This window comes from Haliotis rubra, unplaced genomic scaffold (assembly GCF_003918875.1).
Source record: "Haliotis rubra isolate DU_JTF1 unplaced genomic scaffold, ASM391887v1 Scf192, whole genome shotgun sequence".
Classification (NCBI taxonomy): Eukaryota; Metazoa; Mollusca; class Gastropoda; order Lepetellida; family Haliotidae; genus Haliotis; species Haliotis rubra.
This window is the reverse complement of record NW_025765914.1, coordinates 866,888-893,728: the sequence shown is the minus strand read 5'-3', so window position 1 is coordinate 893,728 and position 26,841 is coordinate 866,888. Positions and strand designations below refer to the sequence as shown.

At 39.8% G+C, this 26,841-nt stretch overlaps 1 protein-coding gene across 1 annotated transcript; it reads left to right on the top strand.

Annotated features, from left to right (window-relative positions):
* Window positions 1–816: 816 nt before the first annotated feature.
* LOC124274580 (transcription termination factor 2-like) lies at window positions 817–26,825 on the top strand. The gene is given in 27 exon segments (XM_046709944.1): window positions 817–931; window positions 1,965–2,076; window positions 5,121–5,207; window positions 5,889–5,958; window positions 6,556–7,194; window positions 7,790–7,963; window positions 8,208–8,325; window positions 9,541–9,768; window positions 11,188–11,287; window positions 14,476–14,615; window positions 15,263–15,391; window positions 16,110–16,263; window positions 16,399–16,513; window positions 17,316–17,515; window positions 19,654–19,718; window positions 20,384–20,472; window positions 21,121–21,212; window positions 21,712–21,809; window positions 21,812–21,963; window positions 22,436–22,588; window positions 22,694–22,761; window positions 23,095–23,248; window positions 23,500–23,582; window position 23,671; window positions 24,082–24,155; window positions 24,683–24,766; window positions 25,829–26,825. Coding segments are annotated over 27 exon segments (3,468 nt in total). The 5' UTR covers window positions 817–903; the 3' UTR covers window positions 25,890–26,825.
* Window positions 26,826–26,841: the final 16 nt, after the last annotated feature.

The following is a 26,841-nucleotide window of genomic DNA, read 5'->3' as shown; positions in this document are numbered from 1 at the left end:
CTAATTGCCATCTATATAGGCAGTACCTGTTTTCATTTTTGATTTAAGAAATTCATTTTTAATAGAAGGTACGATCACGTCCCGAGAAGGATATTTCTTCATGCCGAAGAACAGATTTATAAACAATGCATATCCTACTATCCCAGATACGACAGATACCCTGCTTGTGTTTTTTTTTAATTTAAGAAGTTTAATTATAATGTAAAGGCACGACCGTGTTCCTAAAAGGATATTTTACTGATGAACAGATTCGTAAAAAATACATATCTTTCTTTCCCAGATATACGATAGATACCCTACATATGTTAATTTTAATTTAAGAAATTCATTTCTAATATATTGCTTTACATCCTGTCCAGGTTTGCTAATTTTACAACAAAAGTCTCTGCGACACGCATGTTCTCTCTCTCACACACACACACACACACGCACAAGTAAATTGAAAATCATTCATCAAACTTGTCAGTGAAAATATCTACTGACACATTTTAAAGGTTTATTTGAAATATACGATTTCAGTTAAGATGTCAGTCCTCGCTGGATTTTCTCAAACTTTGACAAGGAGAATCGTTTCGTAAAATTTTACATTCCCCGGTGGTAGAACTATTGTCATAACTTTTACACGTTTTATTTCCAACCCCAGCACTGCTTAGAGTTCTCATACCGGAAATGGACACAAACTGATTTTCTTGGGGTTTTCATTGGTTGGCAGTAAATGACTCTCTTAAGCTGGGCCCCGTCTCGCATATCGCAATAGAAAGTTAGCGCGCGCAAAGGGAGCCTAGAACCAGCTTAATGACACTCCAGGAAGTAATTGAATTTTGAGTTCGTTTCCTGAACCGCGTCATTTGAGTTGACAAATGTCCAAGACAGAAACACATTATTTTGAAAATTGCCCAAACCATGGAACTCATATCGTGTCCAAAACACAGTAAGTTTACTTGTGACGCTCTGACATCGCCACGTTTGACAGCACGGTAGAAATAATACTCTTGGGATGTCTGTACATCTAGTAGAGTGATATTATTCGTGTGTTAAACTAACGATGAAATGACGTATTTCTATTTTCGCTTTGATATTATGTATTATCTTTCTGATTCGTTTTACTTTCTTTGGTGGCATTGTTAGATTATAAATATTAAATATAATTAAGTAACGTACATTTTTTCAAAATGAGAAATATTCCGGGCTGTTTCAGAGTAGGAACAATATTTTCTTCATGTAAACGTTTGATTGCTCGTCATATTTCAGTGAGACACCCTTCCCATGTCTATGTTAGGATGTTGTCATAGTGTATTCTACGCGTATTGTATGCCAGATTGTTAATGCAACATTTGATCAAGAGATCTATTTGCATGGGCAGTAGGTGAAAGTAGGACTGGTAACCACTGGATTGGATTCGTTACGTTAGTAAAATGGGAAAGCAACCTCGATGATGATGAAAATCGATATATGACTTTAATGTAACCGGAAAAGTGTTTGCATTTTGTGAAATAAATCAAATATAATGTGATCGTGATGAAAATATGCTTAAAATAATAAAATATGAAGTGGCATTCCGACAAATCACAGGCCACTAAATATTAAATTCAGTTGTGTAAAATTAAAAGATATGTATTAGGTAAGTGTCGCTCATTCCTTAGCTGCCCTTAATTTATCGTATCACTGAAAACAAAGCATAACAGTTATATACACAATTAAGTACAAATCAAACTTAATAGTAGTCAGAATCACCGTCTGAACCAGTCTAGCAAATGGAGTAGTAACATGCATGAAGTAGAAGTAACCACTGATCAATTTACGAGTCAGAGAGCTGGGTAGTAAATATAGACTTGTCCCAGTTCCAGTTCCTTCTAACCTCATCACATAAATGTGATGTTGATATGGTAAGAAGTGGCATATTTAATATCACAAGAAAGGGTTCTGATGCTCTGTATCCATACACATTTGTTTATATTGTCCAGGTAAGCCATGTTCTCTGAAGACAGGCACCAAGCCAGGCCCCAACAAAGGCAAGAGTTTCTACCTGTGCATGGATAACTCTGATGGACAGTGTGACTTTGTGCAACAAACATCGTAGGTTAATTCTTCAACTATTTTCTTATCCTCATATATCATATTTAATACTTAGGCTTGTTCCATTTTACAAAGATTCAGTATCAGCAGTATTAAGTATTCTACTATGTGTATCTATAAGTATTTATGTATATCCATGCAGGAGCCATTCTACTGGGGCGGATGGGTAACCTATAGTGGCTGGAATATTCGCTTGTTGTACCGAGGACCCAGGTTCATTTCCCTTCCAAAGCCCATTTCTGGTGTATCTTGCCGTTATATTGCTAGAAAATAGGTATAAAACCATACCCACTGACACACTTTGTTCGATGCAGGCCAAGTGAATACACTTCTTTGTGCAAGAGTAAGTTTCATTTACAGATGACTATGTATAATCAGTATGTCTTACAATCAGTTATTTTGTCTAATCTGACAACATGTTTTGGTCACAGAACAGCCACCTGCATGATTAACTTAGTCTGATCAGAGTTCTGTCAATTCCAAATTCTGACATTGTATTGTTGTCCCATGAGGAAGTCCACTGTGTCCAACATCAACCCAAGAACAGCCTTTCATAAACTCTCAACTGTGGTAGTTTTGTTTGCATTTGGTATACAACCTTCAATACACGTTCAAATAATGCTTAGTAAGGATTAATCTACAATGAACCAGTCAACTTTTAATGCTTGGCACAAAACAGAGTTTGATTCTCTGTTTCCTGATAGGCTTGATTATGAACTGAGTGAATCCTGTCAGTCCTGAAACTCGTCTAAATCAACATTTCTGTTGTCTGCATGTTTGATATGAATGGCAAAATGAGTCTAATAAGCGTGGTTGTTGACAGGCATTAAAGAGATAATGCATGTCAGGAAGTCATTGTTTGCCAGCAGTTGAAATGCTTATCGATAGGAAATCTAGCCCAAAGGTACGAAGTTCGGAAAAATTCGTGGATATAATATTTTCGAGGTTGAGTTTCTAACCTCGAAAACCTCGAAAATTAGATACCTCGAAAATTTCCCTTTATACGGTAACCATTGGTATACGTCCCCAATTCGTCAAACACAGTACATTTATCCCCATTCTAATTCAACTCATTTTACGCTGTTTTTTCGTGAAAGAAATTCATTATTTAAACCTGGTCAAAGTTCCTCTAGGTCAAAGGTTAATCATATCACTCCTTCAACTTACACCATTGCCAGAGAAAGTAGTTCCCTTTTCAACCTACACACGTTTATTATGTGCACACAGACTAAATTTGACAATGATAAATAGATCATAGTATTATAGATAAAATGGACGGTATTATGATGAAACCGCCCTCTAGTTACAGAAATGAGCGGCCCGTTCTGTTGTTAAATGACGTCATAGCAGGTAACGTCACGCTCCATAATGACGTCATAAACCTTGTTTCATGATCTAACAGTGTTCGGTCAACAGCCCGTTGCGAGTAAGTTGTTTGAACTTAAAATTAAATTTATGATACTGTTTTGTCTGTTTTAACTCAAATTCCACCCATTTTAGCTGGATAGGGGAGTTAATTGACCAATGGCTTCTGCAAATGACAATGTCCTCCGAAACAGCGTTACCCCAATAGTGAAGAGTTACATTCAAAGGTTTCGGTGAATCGGTTTTCAAATTGCGACCGTATATGCTGATTATACGGTCGGAAATTTATAGCATTGACCAATCAGAACTCGTGTTACATACTAAGTTGAATTAGAATGTATCATGCATGTCATACGCGAGTATATAAAACTGGGGTCAAGTGTTATCGGTTTGAGTGGTCATTCCCTTCCTGTTTGCATTTGGTATACAACCTTCAATACACGTTCAAATAATGCTTAGTAAGGATTAATCTACAATGAACCAGTCAACTTTTAATGCTTGGCACAAAACAGAGTTTGATTCTCTGTTTCCTGATAGGCTTGATTATGAACTGAGTGAATCCTGTCAGTCCTGAAACTCGTCTAAATCAACATTTCTGTTGTCTGCATGATATGACTGTATCATGCATGTCATACGCGAGTATATAAAACTGGTGTTAAGTGTTATCGGTTTGAGTGGTCATTCCCTTCCAGCTCAGCAGAAGACAGTCTGTATCATGAACGCTATGCTGTTCCGTTAGCTTGAAACTAGTATATTGTACTGACAGCTAAAATCCAACTAGGACTAGTAGCATTTGAAGGCTAAATTTCTGGAGTTGGTGCAAACTCTGATTACTAAATACAGAGCTCCAGATAAGCTGCGTATTTGCGTTTAATATGCTGTAGGAAAGTTGAAATATGCAAGAAAAATAAATGCCAGTGTATGAAAAAACACTAAATATTTATGTTTACGCTAAGTCAAAATAACAATGCGTATTTACCCAATACATCAAAATTATGTTGCGTATCATATCAATTCAAGCCAATCGTCTGCTAGATGAATTAAAAGGCAAGTGCTGTGTTTCACAATCAGATTCAATTGACGGTGATATCTTAAATGAACTTGTAACATTAGCTGTTCGCAGTACCAAACAGACGTAGACTAAGGCACATAATATATCTCACAGCACGAGTGGATAAAGCTGTATTAGCTATTAGCTATAATTAAGCATTATTTGTTATTCATCTTAAAATTGGAAATGCCCACTTAGTTTCACAAGTATGGGTGTCATACCCACATGGCCAAAAGCTTATCCGGAGCTCTATAAATAAATGATATGTCTGCTAGACTAATTTTAAAAAATAGTTCTATGAGTCCTGATGCTCTAAAAATATTACACTGGATACTCAAGAACGGTTTCCTTCAAACACAAAAAGTAATCCTTGCTCATTGTGAGAGTCAGCTAATATGGTGGTTACCACTGGTTACAATACATGATCTGGTTAATTATGCCAGATTATTCACAAGAGAGTGAATCATCTTGTGCTGTCAATCGTTGATATGTGGATTCTCATTATTTCCAGGCTGTAAGAAGGAAACGCTTGTAATACTGCTGACTTTTTAAAAAGTCTTTGGGAATGAAAGAAAACCTGACCATTGTGTCACTAGTTCTGTTGTTCCACTGTTTATATCTGTCCTAGTCTGGCGCCGAAGTGTTGTCCGAACCATGCTGGGGATTTTGTGGAGCTGCAGAGATTGGTTGTGGGGAAACAGTCTGGAGAGAAGAGGTGAGTGGGAACAGTGTTAGTGTAAAGTTGGCATAGGCGTTACAAGGTCTTGCTTTGGCTGTATGGTTTTAGGAGATTCTGCTCGGTATTAAAATGGTCTTTTTCCGTGGAAGATGTTTCCATAGCATATCGTGAAAACTGGACAATGTATCTTCACCAAACGTGGCACATTGATAGATCTAGTAAAAAATTGGTTCCTTTTGATAGTTTTGGATTTTGAAAGTTCCCGAGTTTCCATGGTAACAACTTTGACTAAGGCTAGAAAGGGTGTTAGGGTTCATTTCATGCAAATTGATCCTGTAAAGATCCGGGTTAGAATTGGTCTTCAGCAATCCATGCTTGTCATAAGAGGTGACTAATGGGATCAGTTGATCAGACTCCCTGACTTCGTTGACACATGTCATCATATTCCAATTGCTTATATCGATGGTCATGATGTCAGTCACAGGATTGTGTGGTCAAGACTTTGAATATTGACAGGCTTTTGTCGTATAGCTCGTACATTGCTCAGTGCGGCATTAAACCACAAACAAACAAGTCTAACCATTGAAGCTTTTCCCATCATGGGAATCTCGTAATAAGGAATCGCTTTGAAGGCACATCTTTCCTTTGGTTTTATGACATGTGATGAATACCCTGAAGAGGCCTGTAATCAATGCAGGATGCTGTTGTTGTTTCCAGGTGTTACTACAGGTGTGCTGACGGGAGAAACAACAAGACATGGTGTGGATGCTACAACTTCTCAACTCAGGTAATACAGTGGACTCTGTATAATCCGACATTCACTGGGACCAGGAAAAAATGTCGGATTATACACAGTGTGGGATAGTTCAATGTCTCCTTGCTTGAATACTTTTCAAACAGTACCATACATTGTAACTGGCTTATATCTTGAAATTAATGTTTCATAGCTATTTTCTTGCTAAATATAGGAAAAAAAAACATTCTGTATTTACATGTACATGTATACATTGGATTTATTATGTTCAGTACAATATACATACACTCTAGTGTTTCATCAGATCTGCAGAAAATTACTTGAAACCTGTGGATTGCCTTTTATTTTCTTGTCTATGATTTTTGGAGAGGTATTGTCAGCATGGAGAATGGAAGGCCAGGTGTTTGATTCTGCTGATCAGCTGAAAGATGGCTAACACATGGACTAGTCAGGGGAAATATTCACCATACTGTGTCTTAGTGGGTTTCCTTATTAAAACTGTGGTTTGTTTTCTCTTTGAAGATTGATACTGAGATGTTGCTCATATTTTTCAATCCAACCCTATCAGTACTTGGTGGCTGTTTTTCTTGTGTGGTTTTGTTGAGAATGATTGATGGCTGACTGTTTCAGAGTAAGTCAGCCCTCAAGGATTACAATTATCAAGACAGAGATAAATCTGCAGTGAAGGACTCTGATGTATCAAGTAAAAGTACAGAGACTTCAGCCAATAAGAAGACATCCTCATCAAGTAGCGACTTAGCAGACACAGGCAAGAATACTAGTGAACTCAACTGTAGTGAAAAAGATAGTGAGAGGACTTCAGGAAGTGAATCATCTTCAGAATCTGAAGGAGCAGAATCCGGGGGGAGAAATCATTCAAAATCTGATGGAAAATCGGAGGCAGGCGTGCCGCAAAAAAAAGCAGACGTCAAACAGAAAGGAGCAAATGTCGAGCAGAGAGGAGCAGACGTGAAGCATAAAGAAGCAGATGGCAAGCAGAAAGGAGCAGACGTCAAACAGAAAGAAGTAGATGGCAAGCAGAAGGTTGAAGAGAACAAGGAAAAATGTGGAGAGAATCGTGACAAAGTTGAACCTGATGTGGTAGTTGTTGATGATAGTAGTGATGATGATGATGATAATTTGCCAAGCTTCCACAGTCTTGCGAAAAGGACGCCTAAAAGTAAGGCGATGTCAGTTGCGGGTAACTCAAGCTTCACATCATACAGAGACGGAGAGGTGGAGAGTTCACATCAGACAGGACAGACCAAGGTAGGTTGGGTGCTCAAACTCCGAAATAACACTGTAATCTCCTTGATTACTCAAGGGCAGAGTAGCCTTTCAGTACTTCACCTTTAATCATTTACAACAGAAGATCATATTTCAATTTGTCTTTCCAATGTTGAATTTCAGGCAAAGTTGATATTTATTTTACAAGTGTATGTTTGAGTAGATATTGCATGTAATGTTCCATTTTGATAGAGTAACTGTTATTGCAATCTATATCTTGATAGACTAACTGTTATTGCAATATCTATCTGGATAATGTATCTTGAACAGCAGACAAAGAGAGTTTAATTCAAATGATGTGATTTTAGGTATCCAATTAGTCTTCTGTCTTCTTGAAACATGAATAAAGTTAATCTGAGTATTGAGTAAAATAAGGGCAGACGCCATTGGTCACACATGGTTATGAGTCCACATGGTTGTATATAACAACTTAATTGTGGGACATAGCAACTGGTCCAATGTTGTTGGTGGTCTCTGACTAACAGTCTCTGACTCTACTAGTGTCGCGGTGTACCCCTGGACCTTTCTGGGTTATTGAGACTTGCAGGAGTTCAGACTTTATTATGATTTCTAACAGTCTAAAGACCCACCAGCTGAACCTATCAAGGAACAGTCACCTGTGGACTCTTTAAGTAATGAAGTCCAGAAGATGGGTTTGGGAAAAGGGGAAGACAACCCTTACTTAGACCTCACCTTGCAACAAGCCATCTCTCGGAAGAGAGATCTCCTTCAAGCTCTTCATAAGAACAAGGTTAGCGGACTTGTGTGATTGATTGTAGGCCATTCCTCACTCATATTTTTACGTTTATAGTGAAATAACTATCAAGTGCAAATTGTTCAAAGAATTTTTGAATTCATTTAGCATTTTGCATGTTAACTTGTGATCACAGAATGCATCCCTACTTTTCAGAAAAGCTGTATCTCGGTTTGATTTCTTTCCATTCTGAACACCTTTGTGTACTGTATTATTGCTAATGAGCCCAATCATACTGCAGGAAATTGCTCAGAGTAGAGTGAAACTGTCCAATCTTCCCGATGGTGGTGTTAAACTGACGCAGATGATAAACTCCCTCAGCACCAATGTCAGGCAGCTGGACGAGAGGATCGCTAAAGGTGACAGTCAATACCTGTGTAATACAGCTTATGTATCCATGGAAACCTGAGAACATGAGGCAGATGTACTGTCAAATGATGTTACTGAATTGTTTTGCTAAAATAATACAGAGGTTGTTGAGGAAATGGTTGTAGCTTTGCACATTTAACACAGGATTTTACCATAGAGATGATTCTAACTGTGATGCTAAGACACATCGACTTGCTGTTCAGACTTATCTCCCTTTGTTGTATGTACAGGTTCTGTTACCGCTGATTCACAGATATGCTCTCAAATCCTTGGTTTATTTATTTCTTATTTATGCTGATATGTATTGATGTGACCAAAAATTTACAAAATTGGTAGTACTATTAAAAACTAACTAGCCTTTCAAGGCCACGTTTCCATAAATCACGGACAGCAAAGACCAAATTCTTCTCCTCAGACACACTTGGTGTTCTCAGGTAATGACAAGGAAGAATTCCACACAGCATTTTGCCGCTAACAAAGACAAAGGTAGCGGCCACACTTATAGCTGACATCGAAATCATAACAATGATTGGACCTGTGAAGATCCGGGGTAGAATAGGTCTTCAGCAACCCATGCTTGCCACAAAAGGCGACTATGCTTGTCGTAAGAGGCGACTAACGGGATCGGGTGGTCAGACTCGCTGACTTGGTTGACTCTAGTGTTGGGAATTGGTTAAAATCTCACAATTGATGATTGCTTCATTACAACCGATCAATCATCGAAAATAATTTGTTTGTGTCATTTATGAAGTTTTCCTGGTTATTTTTGTTAATGCACAAAAACAAAGAAAAAACATGTAGTCCTTTGTTTTTTTGTTTTTTTTGGCAAAACTGCACATCTTTAACTGATAAAACCAACCTTGTGAAAAATATTGTTAATGCAAAAAGTGTTCCAGAATTGTTTGTGTTCGATTATGAGAAAACATGATCGATTGCTTGGTCATTTAGTCACTGCGACCAATCTTCGATTATTTCAATTAATCGGACCACCACTAGTTGACACATGTCATCGGTTCCCAATTGCGCAGATCAATACTCATGTTGTTGATCACTGGATTGTCTGGTCCAGACTCGATTATTTACAGACAGCCGCAATATAGCTGGAATATTGCTGAGTGCGGGCGTAAAATAAACTCACTCACTCACTCACTCATAACAATAATTGCCTTTTGGAATGCGACCCTGATATCTATTAATTCTTTCAGGACTCATACCGTCTGTGGACATAGATAAAGGGCCAGACGCTCTGCATCCTGGTACCCAGGTTCAGACAGTTGGGGCTGGGCAGGTAAATGGTCCACAAGTGATCAAGGTGATGCCGGACGGTTCCAAGGTGGTAATGAACTCTCAAGGAAGTGCTGGACAGCGTCAGACATCTCTTCTACAACATGCAGTTCAGATTCCACAACATGTGCTGCAGCAGATGTATGCAAGTAAGTTGCCATGGTTACTACATAAAATTGGGATTGCACTGGGCATGGAATGAGTACTGGTCAAGTGATTTCTAACACAAGCAGTCTGTTATCTGGTCTGTATACCTCAGAAATGGTTTTCACAGGTGGTTCATTAAAGGTGACATAATGAATCATACTTGGTGACTTGGTTGTTGAGGTGTCATCATGCCTAATGTTGGTCATATTGTCAATCATTGGATCTTGTTCAGACTTGATTTGGGCAGTGGGGTGGCCAAATGCTGAAAGTGTTGACACTCTGAAGACCCAGGTAGTATGTGTGAAGATAATTGCAGGAATATTGCTAAAAGTGTCATGAAACCTCCGCTAGCTTCCTTGCTTAATCAAAACCCAGGCACCCAAACCCAGCCACCCAGCCACTCCCTCCTCCTCCCTCCCCCTCCCTCACTCACTCACTTATATGATGGCATCATGAATATAGAAGAATATGAGAAGAAGTTTATTCAGTATTCAAGGCCTCGTGGCCGAAAGTACAGAAGTGTCTATACATAATTTCAGTGCGATATGGACATCGAAGTGATTATTTACATGTAATTCAAATTAAATTGGTAGATTTTGTTTAAAAAAGATTGCAAGATTTTTTTACGCATTCTAGATTTTGCGAAGACATTAACAAATTAAACTTTTCATGTGTGAGATAGGTATAAAAATAGCTTGGTAACAACAGTTTCCTGCTTTCATCATAGTATAGACAGACCAATAAAAAGTGAAATTCATATAGTAACACAATGGTGACATTCTTGCACAAGTTTGTTATGTGAAAGATATAAATCATCTCCATTGATTTGGGTTTTAATGGGAAAAACAGGGGTGTAAGAAATAGCCCTCTCTCCTAAGGGCAATGCCCCATTCCTGACTCTAGTGTTTGTGTTTGACCAAGATCAAGGAAAAGGGTTTTATCAGACTTATAAATGCAAGAAATACCAGAAAGAATATATATACATCTCGATGCCTGATAGCAGTGACATTAAACTCTTTTCTGTGCCTGTGAGTAAGACCACATACAACATGCAAAAACTGAAATCATGACATGTTTGATTGGATACTCTTTATCTCCTGCCCTATTGGGTAAGTGGGAAATCCTCCAAGGAGGTCTTACACTTAAAATGTAACAGCTCCAAGCAGTTAAATGTACCTCTCACTAGGTTAATATGATGATCTTTGTGTACGGTAGTCAGATAGATAGCTATGAAAATATTGTTACTCCAGTAAACAGAACATTAATGAATAATAATACCTGAGTAACTCTAAGCAAAGCTGTACATTAGTAATGTGACAAGTTACTGTCATAATGAAAGGTGAACAATAGCTGTCTGTAAACACTGTAATATGGTCAAAATAGTGAAAAATGGAAGTACATATTCCACCCTTTTGTTTCAGCTAACCCCCAGGCCATGCAGCTGTATGGAGGCAGGATGACTGGGGCAAGACTCAGGGAAGTCACCTCCATCACAAAGGAGGCTCTTGAAAAACTCCACAAGTAAGTGGTGAACAGTGATGTGATGCTGGGCATCTTGAGAGGGTGATCTGATGGGCATCTTTAAAGGGAGACTACACTGTTGTGATGCTGGGCATCTTTAAAAGGAGAGGGTGATGTGATGCTGGGCATCTTTAAAGGGAGACTACTCTGTTGTGATGGCTTTAAAGGGAGACTAGGGTGTTGTGATGGGCATCTTTAAGGGAGACTACACTGTTGTGATGCTGGGCATCTTTTCCAAGTTGTGATCTGGGCATTGTGATGCCAGGCATCTTTCAAGGGAGACTAGTCATTTGTGCTGCTTGGTGTCCTCAAAGGGAGACTACTCTGTTGTGATGCTGGGTGCTTTTAAAGGTCACATAAACCCTAGGGGTACAAATACATAAATCACTAACTGGCATCGTTATAAATGAAACCCCGTCATTAAAAACTACTCATTTCGACCTTTAATTGACTTAAATCGACCTTTTGACAACAGTGCACAATTCTCACCCACAACTAAATTTCAACCAATCAGAGCGGCGTCTCTGTGACGCCATATGAGGAATAGCTTTGAGGGTCGATGCAGAATTCATCTACATTTTAGGGGTAAATTATCTTGTTTACAGGCTTGTATAAACCTGAAATCGCGGATAATTGTTGTGGAAAATGAAAGCTATATGTTCTCACAATCTACTGTCATTTAATTTTGTCTCCTGCTTTGCCTAGTTTCCGAGTTACAACTTGTTTTCATAGACGATTCTGTCAAAATCGATTGGTGTCGTTAGGCCCTATTTGTATAATGACTGATCTAAATTGATCCCATTTCTGTGTTTTTTTACCTCGATATTTAATCATGTCATGTAAAAATCTGTTTGTATTCTCAAAACAGTGTCGGCCCATAAGTTTTCACATGCAATACAGCAATTAATACTCCCTTGTTGTAACCCGTGTTAGGTGGTATAAACCTACACATGTTATTTGTCATCATTCACTTGATGGTCAGTTAATGAATTTATAACAGGTATAATTAGTGGTAACACACTTAGATTACCCGACAAAGGTTCCCATTTGGCATTTCTTGTGTCTGGAGTAAATATTCAACATTATAAACATCGATCAAAGGATTAACCGATAACACGCTGATTGATTAATTACTTTTATCTTACACAGCGGAATTGTCAAAAGGTAGTGTTTATGTATGTAGATTTACTAATCTATACTGAATACACTCTGTCGTGTCGGTGTTCTGCGTAAAACAACGTGCTTCGCTCAAAGGATTAACCGGCAATACATTGATTGATTGCCCATTATTGGCTAACTAATTTACTGTTTTAAAGAAAGGCGGACATTATGCAATTAGTTGCCAGGTGTGCTATCTTGGGTGACCAATGAGACTATACACCAATACCTGAAAAGATTGATCACTTTTTCGTATATTAAACTGTTAAATCGACACATCATTTGGAACAGTTTTGTGGATATTGATGGATACATTCCTCTAACAAGGTAATGGCCTGATATTGTTCCTATAACTTTAATCTGTTTTAATTTTAATATTTGCATTTTGTTTTATTCATTTGTCGTAGCATTCAACAGAATCATTGTTTTCGCCACGTGAAGTGTAATGAGACAGACAACATACACTAGGGTGTGTGTGTGGATTATGATTCACATTGGCAAACTATAAAATGTCTAGCTATTACAGTTCTGTTATAAATTCACTATAAGTATCAGCAGATCGCCTGCTTTTATTTAGTTTCAAAATGCATACAAGTATGATAATAAACTAATTAGGATTATAAGACCAAATATAAAGACGCACATTGACTAGTATCTACATACTGGTGAGTGGACATTAACCATGTGAATGTAGCAAGAAATTTATCGCCAAGAGTATTGTAACTTCGACCCCACCTCGCCTCCGCGGAAGAAATCGTTATGTTATAAGTTGTGTCATGCATAATCCGCTTTGGTTATGATTCCAATAACTATTTAACTCACGAGTAGAAAGTAGTTTTGATTTTCTAACTTGATGAAAACAAACTATAATCTCATTAATTCTAACAGACTTTACGATTTTTCAAAAATGGCGGTATGAACTCTGTCAGGAACATCCGCCAGTCTGAGGATAAATGCTATTTAGGTTTGTTTTCACCGAAGTTAGCAAAATCAAAACTATTTTCTACTGGTAGTAAAATATTTATTTTATTGATGGCCAATAGGATTTTGCATGACATAGCGTATAACATAACAATTTCTCTCCTGGCAGCCAGGTGGGTGTCAATATAATACTACTTACAATATTATTGTTACTCGACCACAACCTCACTTCCGAGGAAGAAATCGTTATGTTACAAGTTGTGTCATGGAAAATCTTTATGGTCATCAATCATATACATATTTTACTACAACTAGTAAGTAGTTTTGATTCTTTAACTTCCGTGAAGCGATCTGAACACAAGTAAGATATCGCTTCAGTCTTCCACAACGCCGCCCAAGACTCACAAACATAACCCATTTAGCACCTAACTGCGGGTTCTGTGGAAATCTGTGAATGGTGACACCATCGCCCGACCCCTAGGAGCAATTGACGACAAAGCAACCATTCGGCATGTCGCCGTTGATGTCGAGAAATCATCAAAATGATGAGCATGCTACACACTTTCTATACAACTAACTGAAAATCGTTCCTCATATGACGCCACTGCAGTGCTCTGGCGACAGAGTTACGTAACTCCTGTCTGTGGTTTTCATTGGATGAGAGAGAAGCAGGCGACTTTTGGCCACTTTTAATCGCCGGTATTAATTAACCACAAGTTTTAAAGAATAAATTTTGTCTTTCCGCATAAGACTAACCACAAATCTTTCATATGTAATGGTTAAAAGAGTAACAAAAACAAAGTTTAGTGGTTCTTTAAAAGGGACTACTCTGTTTTGATGCAAGGTGTCTTCAAAGGGGGACTACTCTGTTGTGAACTTGCCTGTTGTGATGCTTGGTGTCTTTAAAGAGGACTAGAGTGTTGGGATATAAGGGATATAAATGGGACTAGTCTTTTGGAATGCCAAGTTTCAGTGTTTAAGAACAAACCAAGCCAAACTACTGAAGATACCTATGTATTAGCTTTTGTTGACTTAGATGAAATCCAATATCAATGATGACCTGATGGTTTACTGTACTATATAATATGGATTATCTCCCCTGTTTCCAGGCAGTTAGAGTCATGTCCCTCGGAGGACGAGGAGTTGGAGGACCCCAAGGGGTTGACCGTCCCCCTCATGATCCACCAGAGACAGGCCCTAGCCTGGATGGCATGGAGAGAGAAGCAAACGCCTTGTGGAGGAATTCTGGGTAGGCCTACTGGATACAGCTTTTTGAGAAAAGGGGTGTGCACACTTCATTTTCACCCGTTTTCACGAGTTTCAATGGTCATTAAATAAACTTTCAGGACAAAAGGTGCGCAACCCTGCACCGGCCCTCTGGATCTGCCTATGGTCTCTGCAGTACTTCTGTTAAACATGGTTACTATAACCTGGAGTATTTCAGTATGTAGACATTGTGTTTTAAAAGCAAAATTACAGGGATCATTTGTGGATAACACAACAAATTCCCCCTTCTGTCCATCATGTTAATTGCTTTTGTATTGTAACAAATGTTGAGAAGCTTTGTCTATCACTTTTCAAAGTGACAATAATGTTACTGATTTCATATTCTTTACTACTGTACTTATTCATAAGAGTTGCCATAAAAATGTTTCTGTGGCTGTGGAGTTTATAACATATCTCACTTGGTGTGTGCATGCTTGAATTTCACAGTATAGTCTCTTGGGTACTGTAGATGTAGTTATTTCTTTCTGTCAAATATACGCTGCACTTGCATTTATCAACAGAACTATGGTGTAACTATATTATAATATCGTCAATAAGCCAATCAGAATGCAGGGTTATAGCATGTCACAATATTACAAACGTTATCTCACAGCTGTGTTTTGTTTGCAGCTGATGATATGGGACTTGGGAAGACATTGACAATGATCTCACATGTTGTGAAACAGCGTGAGAAACATGAAGCTGGCACTGATGAGGAAAAGTCTGCCTGGCTCAACAGAGACAAGGAGCTACAAAAGTGTAAGTTGGAGTGCTGTTTTGCTCAGTCTGTAACCACCTCCAGGACTTCATGCCATTAGATTTAGCTGTCATGGGAGTGGCTATATACTTCTCTAAACAAAACACCTGATTGTTTCATATTGATGCAGCTAATCTGTTATGGTTTGAGTGAAAGAATCCCAGATTCTACGTGTACGGTCAATTAATGTGTCATGTAACTTCTTTATCTGTCTTTATGGCTGAATGTGTACCGTTGGCAAATTACTGATGATGTCTTGCATTCACTCAATCCATGTTTGCTGACAAAACAGTGTCTCTGCACTCATAGTCCATCATTGTATGGGGTGTTTTGCACCAATGTTGCCTTTCTCCACGTTGCAGATCTCCACATGTGATGTTGACTTAAGATAATCGTGACAGCAACATTAACATCATAACATATGTTGCAGTTATTATTTATGTGTGTCATAACAAACTGTTTCCACACCCTTGAAGGTCCAGGTTAAAATGAACCTTCAGTAACCCATGCATGTCGTAGGAGGCGACTAAAGGGATCGGCTGGTCAGGCTCGCTGTCTTTGGTGACACATGTCATCAGTTCCCAATTGCGCAGATTGATGCTCATGCTGTTGATTACTGGTTAATCTGGTCCAGACTCGATTATTTACAGACCGACGCCATATAGCTGGAATTTGCTGAGTGTGGCGTAAAACTCACTCACTCACTCACTATGTTCACAGTGGATGCGTCAGTCGTGCCGTCACGTGCAACTCTTGTGGTGTGTCCGGCGTCACTCATCTACCAATGGCAGAAGGAGATTGAGAAGCGAACACGATCGGGACTTCTTAGAGTTGAAGTCTACCATGGTGCTAACAGGGAGAGAAATATCCTCAAGTAGGTTAACGGATCAGTAGTGTCACTACCTAGATTCTATGATTGACCCTTACCTGAATAACTGTTCAGAATCAGTACTCATTTTGGACTTTACTCTCACATGAAGCATGATACTCTGTGTTTACAAATTCGCAGGCTTGCAAAGTGCGATATTGTACTGACCACCTACAACATTGTCAGCAAGGAAGTGGGCGTGGTCAAAGGGGAGAGTGCAGATGAACCTGTAACCGATGACAACAAGGTTAAAAAGGTAAAGAGGTGCTATTATTCTTGAGTGCATACTAGTATTTGACAGGATATTAATTCACACTTGGCACTGTGTCAGCAGACCTGTGAAGATCCGGGGTAGAATAGGTCTTCAGCAACCCATGCTTGCCCCAAAAGGCGACTATGCTTGTCGTAAGAGGCGACTAAGGGGATCGGGTGGTCAGGCTCGCTGACTTGGTTGACACATGTCATCGTTTCCCAATTGTGTAGATCGATGCTCATGCTGTTGATCACTGCATTGTCTGGTCCAGACTCGATTATTTACAGACTGCCACCATATAGCTGGAATAGTGCTGAGTGCGGTGGAAAACTCAACTCACTCACTCACTGTGTCAGCATGTTTAACATGGATGTGATTGCCTTTGAGGTCCAGTAAAAAGAGAATTTGGCCCTGAGAGTGGGATGCTCGTTGTTTGAATCCCAGGCTGTGTCACAGCTGAAGATGTTAGAAGATGGTACCTGTTGTCACCCTGTCTGGTGTGGGGCTATAAGGGGATTAAAATGTGTGCATATAATGTTTCTGAGTAAAGTATTCCTTTGAAACTGTGGAATGCGCAGTGGGCCAGTACAGATATTCTGTCATTAATTCAGGCTTGTACATGTAGCAATGCATGCATGCATGCCTGTCACAATGTATGTGAAATAATCTTGGATGTGCCGTTAACCCCGCTTGGTACCTAGTAATTGATATATCTTAAAGTATACACAATTTATTTCATCACTTTTGTATTAGGATCAGCAGTATTATGTAGACATTCCTCAACTGCGATAACTTGCTGTATCAGGATTCGGAGGACAAGGCAGGCCCGCAGCCGATGATGCTGCGGATTGGATGGGAGAGAATAATTCTAGATGAGGCTCACAACATCAAGAACCACAAGAGTCTGACTGCCATGTCTGTGTCCAAGCTGCGAGCTAATTTCCGCTGGGCTCTGACTGGAACACCCATACAGAATGATCTCCTTGATATGTACTCTCTGCTCAGGTGAGACCAACGACCTTTGTACTTGGGTGAAGCTAACGACCTGCTGTTCTCAGGTGAGACCAAACCTTTAAAGATCTGGCTTGGTCTTCAGTTTATTGCAAGAGGTGGCTAATGGGATTGTTGGGCAGGCTTCCTCACTTGGTTCAGTACATGTCATTGTAGCCCAGTTGTGTACATTGATGAACATGATGTCAATCACTGGATTATCTGGTCCAGACTGAATTATTTACAAACCACCGATATACAGCTGGAAAATAGCTTTAAACAAACAAACAAACAAACAGGTGAGACAAACAACCTTTGTCCAGTTGGTAAGACATGCACAGTGTTGAAGTCTGAACTAACTGAACATCATTGAAAACGCACCACTTATAAAAGTTCAGATTATTAAAAGCACGTGTAAGGAATTGATATTTTTTGAGTGGAAAATAACAGATGGACGACTGACAAAAACAACAACACAGAAAAGACGCTCATTCATTGAAATGTTCCACAGTCAGAGAGGATCAAACACACGTGGGGTCAAATCGAAAAGTGAATATCGCGTGTGACCGCCATTTGCATTGACACATGCAGTTCAACGTCTCCTCATTGAGTCAATAAGCATCCGAATAGAGTTATTGAGGATGGCATTCCACTTCTGCAGTAGTGCAGCCTTAAGTTCCTGGATGTTTCTCATCTGTTGTCGCCACGAAAGACTTTGACCAATTTCGTCCCACAAGTGCTCCATGGGGGATACATCTGGCGACTGTGCTGGCCAATGAATAACCTGGATGTGTTGCTTGGCCAGATACTGCATGGAAAGTCTTCTTGTGTGTGCCCGTGCGTTGTCCTGTTGAAAAGTATGGACATCTTGGTGGTGATTGAAGACAGATACGATGTGATTCTGAAGCACGGTAATAAAGGGCATTAACTCTCCCTTGACAGACATGAAGGCAGTCCTGTGATTGTAACTTATTCCAACCCAGACCATGACACTCCCACCACCCAAAGGTCTGTCTGAACCACACACTCATCGGCATAACGTTCACCACGTCTATTCCAAACACGTAATCGGCCGTCAGCACTGCGTAGATGAAGACGAAGATGAAGGTCCAACGTAAGGACGTCGAGCATGGAGCCCTGTAGCAAGTAGATGGCGTCGCATGGAGTCAGCGCTGATGACCCCCACGTCAACCTTGAACTAGTGCAGCAGTCCTGGCAGTCAGCAGTGTTCAATCACTGATATGGACAAGGTCAATATGGCGATCCTGATGGAGCGTTGTAACACGTTGTTGCCAAGGTCATTGAAGGTTACGGGTGGTGCCTGTCTACTGATGTCGTCTATGAAGCCTAATGATGGTGGAGTTGTCGAGCAATATCCCTGCTGCTGGTGCCAACCTGAATCATGCCTAGTGCAAGTTCTCTTTCGTGAGGTGTTAACCTCCGCATCTCTGTCCTCGTTTCACAATCGTTAGTAAAGCAATGAGAATCGGCTCTCATACACCTGCTTTTAATGTCACAGTCAGTATGATTTCAGACTGAAATTCACGCTTTTTTCGTGGCGTGGCTGCATGTTGATGCATTTTGGAGTTAAGAGTCATACTGTGGACAGGAATTTGTTTCTAAAGCATTTTTTCAACTGGACATGCCCTTCGACTTCATGTTAGTTATATTCATTGATCATTGTCATGCTGAAATCCATCTTGATGAAAATACGGACAATTTTAGACTGGTGCGTTTTCAAGGATGTTGAGTATATTTGCTTGCCTTTTCTGACTTGTCTGGTGTTGAAGGTTAGTTAGTCTTGTAGATATGCTATATTTAATGGGGGTGGTGGGATTGCCTAGTGGTTAAAGCATTCACTCGTCAAGCCGAAGACCTGAGTTCGATTCTCCACATGCATACAATGTGTGAAGGCCATTTCTGGTGTCCTACGTTGTGATGTTCCTGGTACATTGCTAAAAGCGGCGTAAGACCATACGCACTCACTTACTATATTTAATGTCTAGTTCTGAATTGGTTGTAATTGCCAAGCTTAGATATCACTGACTAAGTTGATATTTTTGGTCTGAAAAATTGTTTCATTGAAACATCCATTGAGTTCAAATAAAAGAAAATCTTTCTGTTCTGAAATGATAATGAATGTGTATTTTTAGATTTCTCCGATGTTCCCCGTTCGATGAGTACAAGGTATGGAAGAAACACGTGGACACAGGGAAGTGTAAGTTACACCAAATAACTCTCTACTGGTAATAACCTCTCATGGCCATATCTACAAGTACTTTTCTTATATATCTTGTCTTGATCTTTTCAAGATCTTTAATTCATTCGTCAACTGAACTTTATAACTCCTTCTCCCACCTGTAGTCTTTCCTTATGTCATTCCATGTGTATTTTATGTAGAGATGAGTGTTTGAAATAAACTAGATGTAACATTCATTATTTTAATCAAAACTTAGTATTCCTGTGGGGGTAGTGGTTAGCCTAGTGGTTATAGCTCGTCATGCTGAAGACCCGGGTTCGATTCCCCTCATGGTTGCAATATGTGAAGCCCATTTCTGGTGTTTCCTGCTGTGATATTGCTGGAATATTGCTAAAAGCGGCGTAAAACCATATTCACTCACTCACTCGTATTCCTGTGATTTAAGTGACTGTAGCAAGTAACAGTTCAGGGTAAGGTAGAATGTGTGGCCTTGCTTATTGTGTGCAATGGTACCCCAACAATAGAGATAGGTGCTGATGCTGTCTACCACTGGTTCAGCTGACATGATTATACACAGGTCATCGCCCGACATCCAGACTATTTATGACTGTGGTTTCGGGTTTCTGTCTGCATGTCAGCTATGGTCTATGTTTGTGAAGGGATTTGCTTGATTATTTCCACAGCTCATGGCACCACGAAACTGAACACCATCGTCAGGTCACTGTTGCTGCGACGAACCAAGACCCAAACTGGGAAGGGGGGGAAACCACTGGTGAGCATCCAAGTCTACCTTCGGTTTAGACACACAGCATTAGGTGGTCTGAAATAAGTATGTAAACGGTGTACAGAAAGATTTGACTGTCTGAAGTAAGTATGTCAACTGTCTGAAATAAGTATGTAAACGTGTACAGAAAGATTTAACTGTCAGTATGGTAAGAAAGAATTAACTGTCTGAAATAAGTATAAGCGGTGTACAGAAAGTAACTGTCTGAAGTAAGTATGTAAACGGTGTACAGAAAGATTTAACTGTCTGAAGTAAGTATGTAAACGGTGTACAGAAAGAATTAACTGTCTGAAATAAGTATGTAAACGGTGTACAGAAAGATTTAACTGTCTGAAATAAGTATGTAAACGGTGTACAGAAAGAATTAACTGTCTGAAGTATGTAAACGGTGTACAGAAAGAATTAACTGTCTGAAGTAAGTATGTAAACGTTGTACAGAAAGAATTAACTGTCTGAAGTAAGTATGTAAACGGTGTACAGAAAGAATTAACTGCCTACAGTAAGTATGTAAACTGTCTGCTATTGATATAACTGTTTGCTGTAGTGTGTAAAATATTTATGACAAGAGAATGAGGTGAGATAGTTGTGAGACAAATTCAACAATTTGTGTTGACCGTTGTTTGTTTTCTCTGTCAGGTGAATCTGCCCTCGAAGACAGTAGAAACAGCTGAGGTACAGCTGACACCAGAGGAGAGGAAGATATATGACAAAGTCTTTGCCCAGACAAAGTAAGATGTTTTTATTTGTTAGCACGAACTAATTGGGCAGCTCAAGTTTTAAACAACCTGCCAAGTTTTTCTATTGCATGTGTACAGTTCTGTCTTTGGTGTTTATATTTTTTAATAACATGTTTAAATGACTTCGCAGACTATTTGTACACTTTCTTGTAAATGTTTTGGTTAAGTAAGTCAGTGACATGGTCAAAATTAATTATAATGGCATGTTTGACATAGGTTCTGAGTGATTTCAGGCTTCTGTTGGAAATCTGTTCTGTGACCATATGTTGTGATGATGGGATAAATATACTGTCACACAAGTAATCTGGACAAACACATGCAAAACTACGAACATGTTAACATGCTGAATTAAGCGACTTACTGAAAAATTCAGATAACCATGTATTTCTTTCAATGAAGACTGATGAATATGGAGTGTGTTGTTACAATTTACACAACTTGGTCTTCAAATTCTGTCTATCAAAACCTGTTCAAAGCCCATCTGTTCCAGGTCGACTGTGCAGGACTACGTCAAACGGCACGAGGAGAAGGAGATGGGGATAAGTCGAGGTACCTCCGAGTCGTCGTCCAACCCCTTCAGGGACAGCAGCTCACAGAGCATGAAGGGAGGGGCGTGGAACTCCCATGGGGCGGGTTTGACAATGTCCCTCAGCCACAAGCAAAGAAGGCAGGAGCGAGCGAGTTGTTGGTTCTCCTGCTGCGGCTACGCCAATGCTGCTGCCATCTCAGCCTTATGAGAGATGTAAGTAGAAATGTTGTCTTCTTTACCATTTCACCATGAGTAATTATCTGCTTTCCACTCTACATGAGCAATGACTTTTAATATGGTGGGTTGTGATCGCCTTATTCATTGCACTGCAAGATATGACCTCTTTTATCACTGGAACTTAGCCAGGATCCCTTTTATTATTGCACTGGAAGTTAGATCTCCTTTATCGTTTCACTGCAATTTAGGGGCGATTGGGTAGCCTAGTGGTTAAAGCGTTTGCTCGTCACGCCGAAGATCTTGTTTCAATTCAGCACATGGGTGCAATGTAGGTGTGAAACGGTATACCGCGGTATCAGTAGAACCGTGGTATTTTGCCTTCGGTTCGGTATACAGTAATGCATAGGGGCGAAATGGTATGCCACGGTATTAGTAGAACCATGGTAATTTGCCCTCGGTTCGGTATAACCAGTAGATATATAATTAAATGGATGTTCTGTTATTGTAGCACATTGAGCAGGAGACAATGGAGAATGAGGGCATCGAATTGACCTTGGAGGAACAGATGAAGGGCATGATGTTGGATGAGATGTCAGCAGGGGAGAATGGGGCCAAGGCTGAGTCGTCTCCCTTGTTTGAGAAGACTTCATTAAGCACAAAGGTATATTGTCCTGACACCAGTCCCAGACAAATTAAGGAAGAAAAGCTCACCCCGCTTGTAAATGTGGCATCACTGATCTTGTCATTAATTATGTTTTTGTTTCAGTTGAAAGAGTTGATGTCTACGCTGCAAGCAATTAAGAAAGAGAGTGAGCCAGGATCAGTGATAAAGAGGTGAGATACAAGCTTTTAACACATGTCAGGGTGAACAGGAACACTCCAGATGATCTTGATTAAACATTCAGAGGTTCCGACAACCAGTGAATATAGACTTCACCATTCACTCAGCACCATAATGGCCCAAGTTTCTGCTGATTGTTTAAATCATGCCTGGCTGTCACAAACCTGGTGAACTTGAATGACATTTGCTGTTTGGAGCCTTCCCCCAACATGAATTGACAACATGGATATAACTGAAATACTGCCCTGAGAGGTGTTAAACTAAACTTTACAATAGTCCATATGGGTGGCATTGGAAACTCTCAATACTTTATGTATATTGTGTAGTGTGGTGGTGTCGCAGTGGACGAAGATGCTGGACATCGTTGCCGTGCACCTACGGAAGGTCAACATCTCCTTCAACATAATACAGGGCAGCGTCCCTGCAAAGAAAAGGATCGAAATGGTGGAGGAATTCAACACCAACCCAAAAGGGGCAGAGGTTAGTAAGAGTAACATGAGTCAACAAGACTGATTGCATCTTGCTATTTTGTAGAATATTGTAGTATATATATATACAATTTATAGTTAAAATTTCCAATTTTGAACAAATTTCCCTGCCAAGGTCAATTTCATCCCATTCCTGGATAAGTAGCTGAGACTGCCATGATAGCACATGATGTAAATATTGGCCTCAATAGCTTTGGTTGAATATCTCTAAGGGAGATAACTCTCAATATTGCCTATTTCCAGGTGATGTTGGTGTCGCTGAAGGCTGGCGGTGTTGGCCTCAACCTCATTGGTGGGAGTCACCTGTTTCTGTTAGATAACCACTGGTAAGAGCACAAGCAGTCTCACATATATTCTCCACATATCTGTAGGACTTGTACTAGAGTGGCAGTGGTGTACAGTGGCGTATCCAAGGGTGGGTGGGTGGTCGATGCGTGCGTGCGTTTGTTTCAGGGGGTTCGAAGCCCCCCATTTTGAAAATGACTAAAGACCACATTGAAGTTAATATTTTGAATTGGTGGAGCCATGGGGAGGTTCAGGGGGTTTAAACCCCCTGAAGCCCTCCCCTTTGAAAATTCCTGGATCCACCTATGGTGTAGCCTGGTGGTGCAGGTGCTTCATTCCCATAGATAGCCTACCCTTAATGTGTAGTGTTTTGGTTTGAAGGACTGGGTACCGTGTGGTGAACCACATGTCACATGTCGTTGGCCTGTGGCAGAGATACTTGGTTTTCGACAAGGAAGTCAGGTAGGAGATTATAACATTTGGTGATGAAAGTCTATGTTTGATGTGTGTTTTACCTAATGGCCACCCACTGTTGTACAGGAACCCGCCCTGGAGGAACAGGCCTGTGACAGGATCTACCGTGTTGGTCAGCAGAGGGATGTTGTTATACACAGGTCAGTCTCCTCTATACACATGCTCTCTGTTAAGTCATATCTTGCTGCACAACCATGACCGGACTGGAACGTCCTGCACAAAACAATCTGAGTGCTAATAATAATAAAAATTCTAACAAATGTGTGGAACAAGGTTTAATTCAGTGAGATTGCATTTGGTGAAATAAAAAGTTAAAGCTGACATATCACTTTTTGTTTCCTTATCTTTTTCCCAGATGTGAGAACTTTTTCTCACCCAGTAACATTAAACCTACCTGCTACTTATTACCTCAAACTTATTGCTTTCTTATCCTAACTGACTCCCCGGTGTCTCATCACCCACTTGTAACATTCTTGACCACCCAAAATTAGCCAAACAAACTGTTTGTTTTGTTTCATCCCTCTTCTTACACTACCCTTCACCTTTAAAGTATTTAATTATGAAACTGTTAAATAATTCATTGAGGCTTGGTGTATGAATAAAGAAGGTATTCATGCGATATTTTACCAATGTTTGCGTTGTCTGAGAAACAAGGAACTGTTTGTAGGTTCCTGTGTAAAGACACGATTGAGGAGAAGATCCTGGAACTACAGAAAAGGAAACTCTCTCTAGCCAAGAATGTCCTCTCAGGGTACGTCAACAACTCTCATTACCCACGTCCTTCCTGTTCATTATATTTAGCAATATGTTTGTTCTTCTCTGTGTGCATATTGGTGGTAGATGGTAGCCGAGTGGACAAATCATTGGCTTGTGATAACAAAAGTCCTGGGTTCAGTTCCCACAATGGTTGAATGTCAAATCATTGGCTTGTGATAACAAAAGTCCTGGGTTCAATTCCCACAATGGTTGAATGTTGAACCATGTGTCAGAAGTTCTGGAATATTACTAAGGCAGTATAAAACCCTCCTAATACACTGTTCATTTAGCGACATCCCATGAAGCTCTGCATGGACTTGGTCTTCAGCAACCCATGCTTCTTACTGACATGTCATCACATCCCACTTAATATGTGACCGCCTCCGTGGTGTAGTGGTTAGAGCGTCCGCCCAGAGTGCGGAAGGTCGCGGGTTCGATCCCCGACCGCGTCATACCAAAAGACGTTAAAATATGGTACTTGTTTATCCCCTGCCTGGCGCTCTCGGCATTAATGGGTACAACAAGGACTGGTCGGCTTGGAGTCAGTATAATGTGTCTGAGTGGGGTATTCATGCTTCACTGCGGCATGGTATCTCAGTGGGCTAGCACTATAAACACCAGCTTAAGTCTGGGCTAGTATACAAGCAGCCGTACATACACATACACATGCATGCACGTCGTCATATGAGCGAAATATTCTCAAGCACGACGTTAAACCCAATTCCACCACCACCACCGCCACTTAATATGTTGATGCGTAGTCATGTTATTGTCTGTTCCAGATTCAATTAATTAATAGACTCCTCATATAGTTAAAATAATGCTGAGTGTTGTGTTAAATAACAAACAAGCTTATGGTGTCTCACAAATTCATTTGCTACTGTTCTGTAGTGGTTAGGAGATTTGTGTTAGATTCCCACCTGGATACAATGCATGAAGTCACTTTCCAGTCTCAGCACCTATATATTGCTGGAATATAACTTATACAGTATATGTGGCAATGTTGTTTATGTGCTAATGTGTGATACTGTAGCAGATATATATTTTCTCTTTCCAGATCTGGAGCAAGCAGTCAGAAGCTGTCACTGGCTGATCTACGGCAGATGTTTGGTGTTTAACCTTACTGTAGAGATAGTGTATTAGTCTATATGTAGATATGGGAACTGGGATATTTATTAATCAACTCCCTCACTCACTCTAGAACCAAGGTAATGTTAAATAGTAGACACAAAGAGAGGCTTGAAAGAAGGAATGAGAAGGTGAAAGAAGGAATGAGAAGGTGAAAGAAGGAATGAGAAGGACAAAGAATGAATCATGGACGGTCTTGCCGCTATACCAGTATATTGCAAGATGTTTTTTGGACCATATACATTGTAAGATGATCTCTGTGTTCCTTTATGTCCTGGGTCTCCTTCAACAAAGATCTCTCTCTGAACTGACTGTCATGAATGTTTGACAATAATGTGCTTAGACATTTTAATGGGCTCTCTGGGAGACTGTGAAGCATTTTTTAGTCTAAACATGTCATATTTATTTAGGTGTTTTGCTAGGTACCGAATTTTTGTTACTTTAGCTTGCATATGTGTGCTATTTATTTTTCTGTTGAATATTTGCAAGTGCTCCAGTTTACTGCTATATTTGTACATAGCTCACTCTCATATGCAATAGACATATCAATTATGTTCTTTCAATTGTGAAAAATAGGAAGTGCCATGTAACGCTTGTATCAACAAGATCATATTTTGCTGACTGAAGGTCTGTGTGACACAGGCAGGGATATAAAGCCCATTTCTGGTGTCCCCCGCCGTGATGTTGCTGGAATATTGCTAAACGCGGCGTAAAACCAAACTCAGTCAGTCAGTCAGTATAAAGTCAGGACACAGAAAAAAATGTGGGCTGCACAGATACCTCCTCACCTTCATGAAGTACCTCTATCTGGAACTATCTGGAATAGAAACTCAGACTACACTATGTTTCATTTCAATTTCAATTGACTATTGACTATTTATTGCTGACTATTTATTCTGTCTATGTGAATAAATATTTCAAACATGCATACTGCTTTGTTGT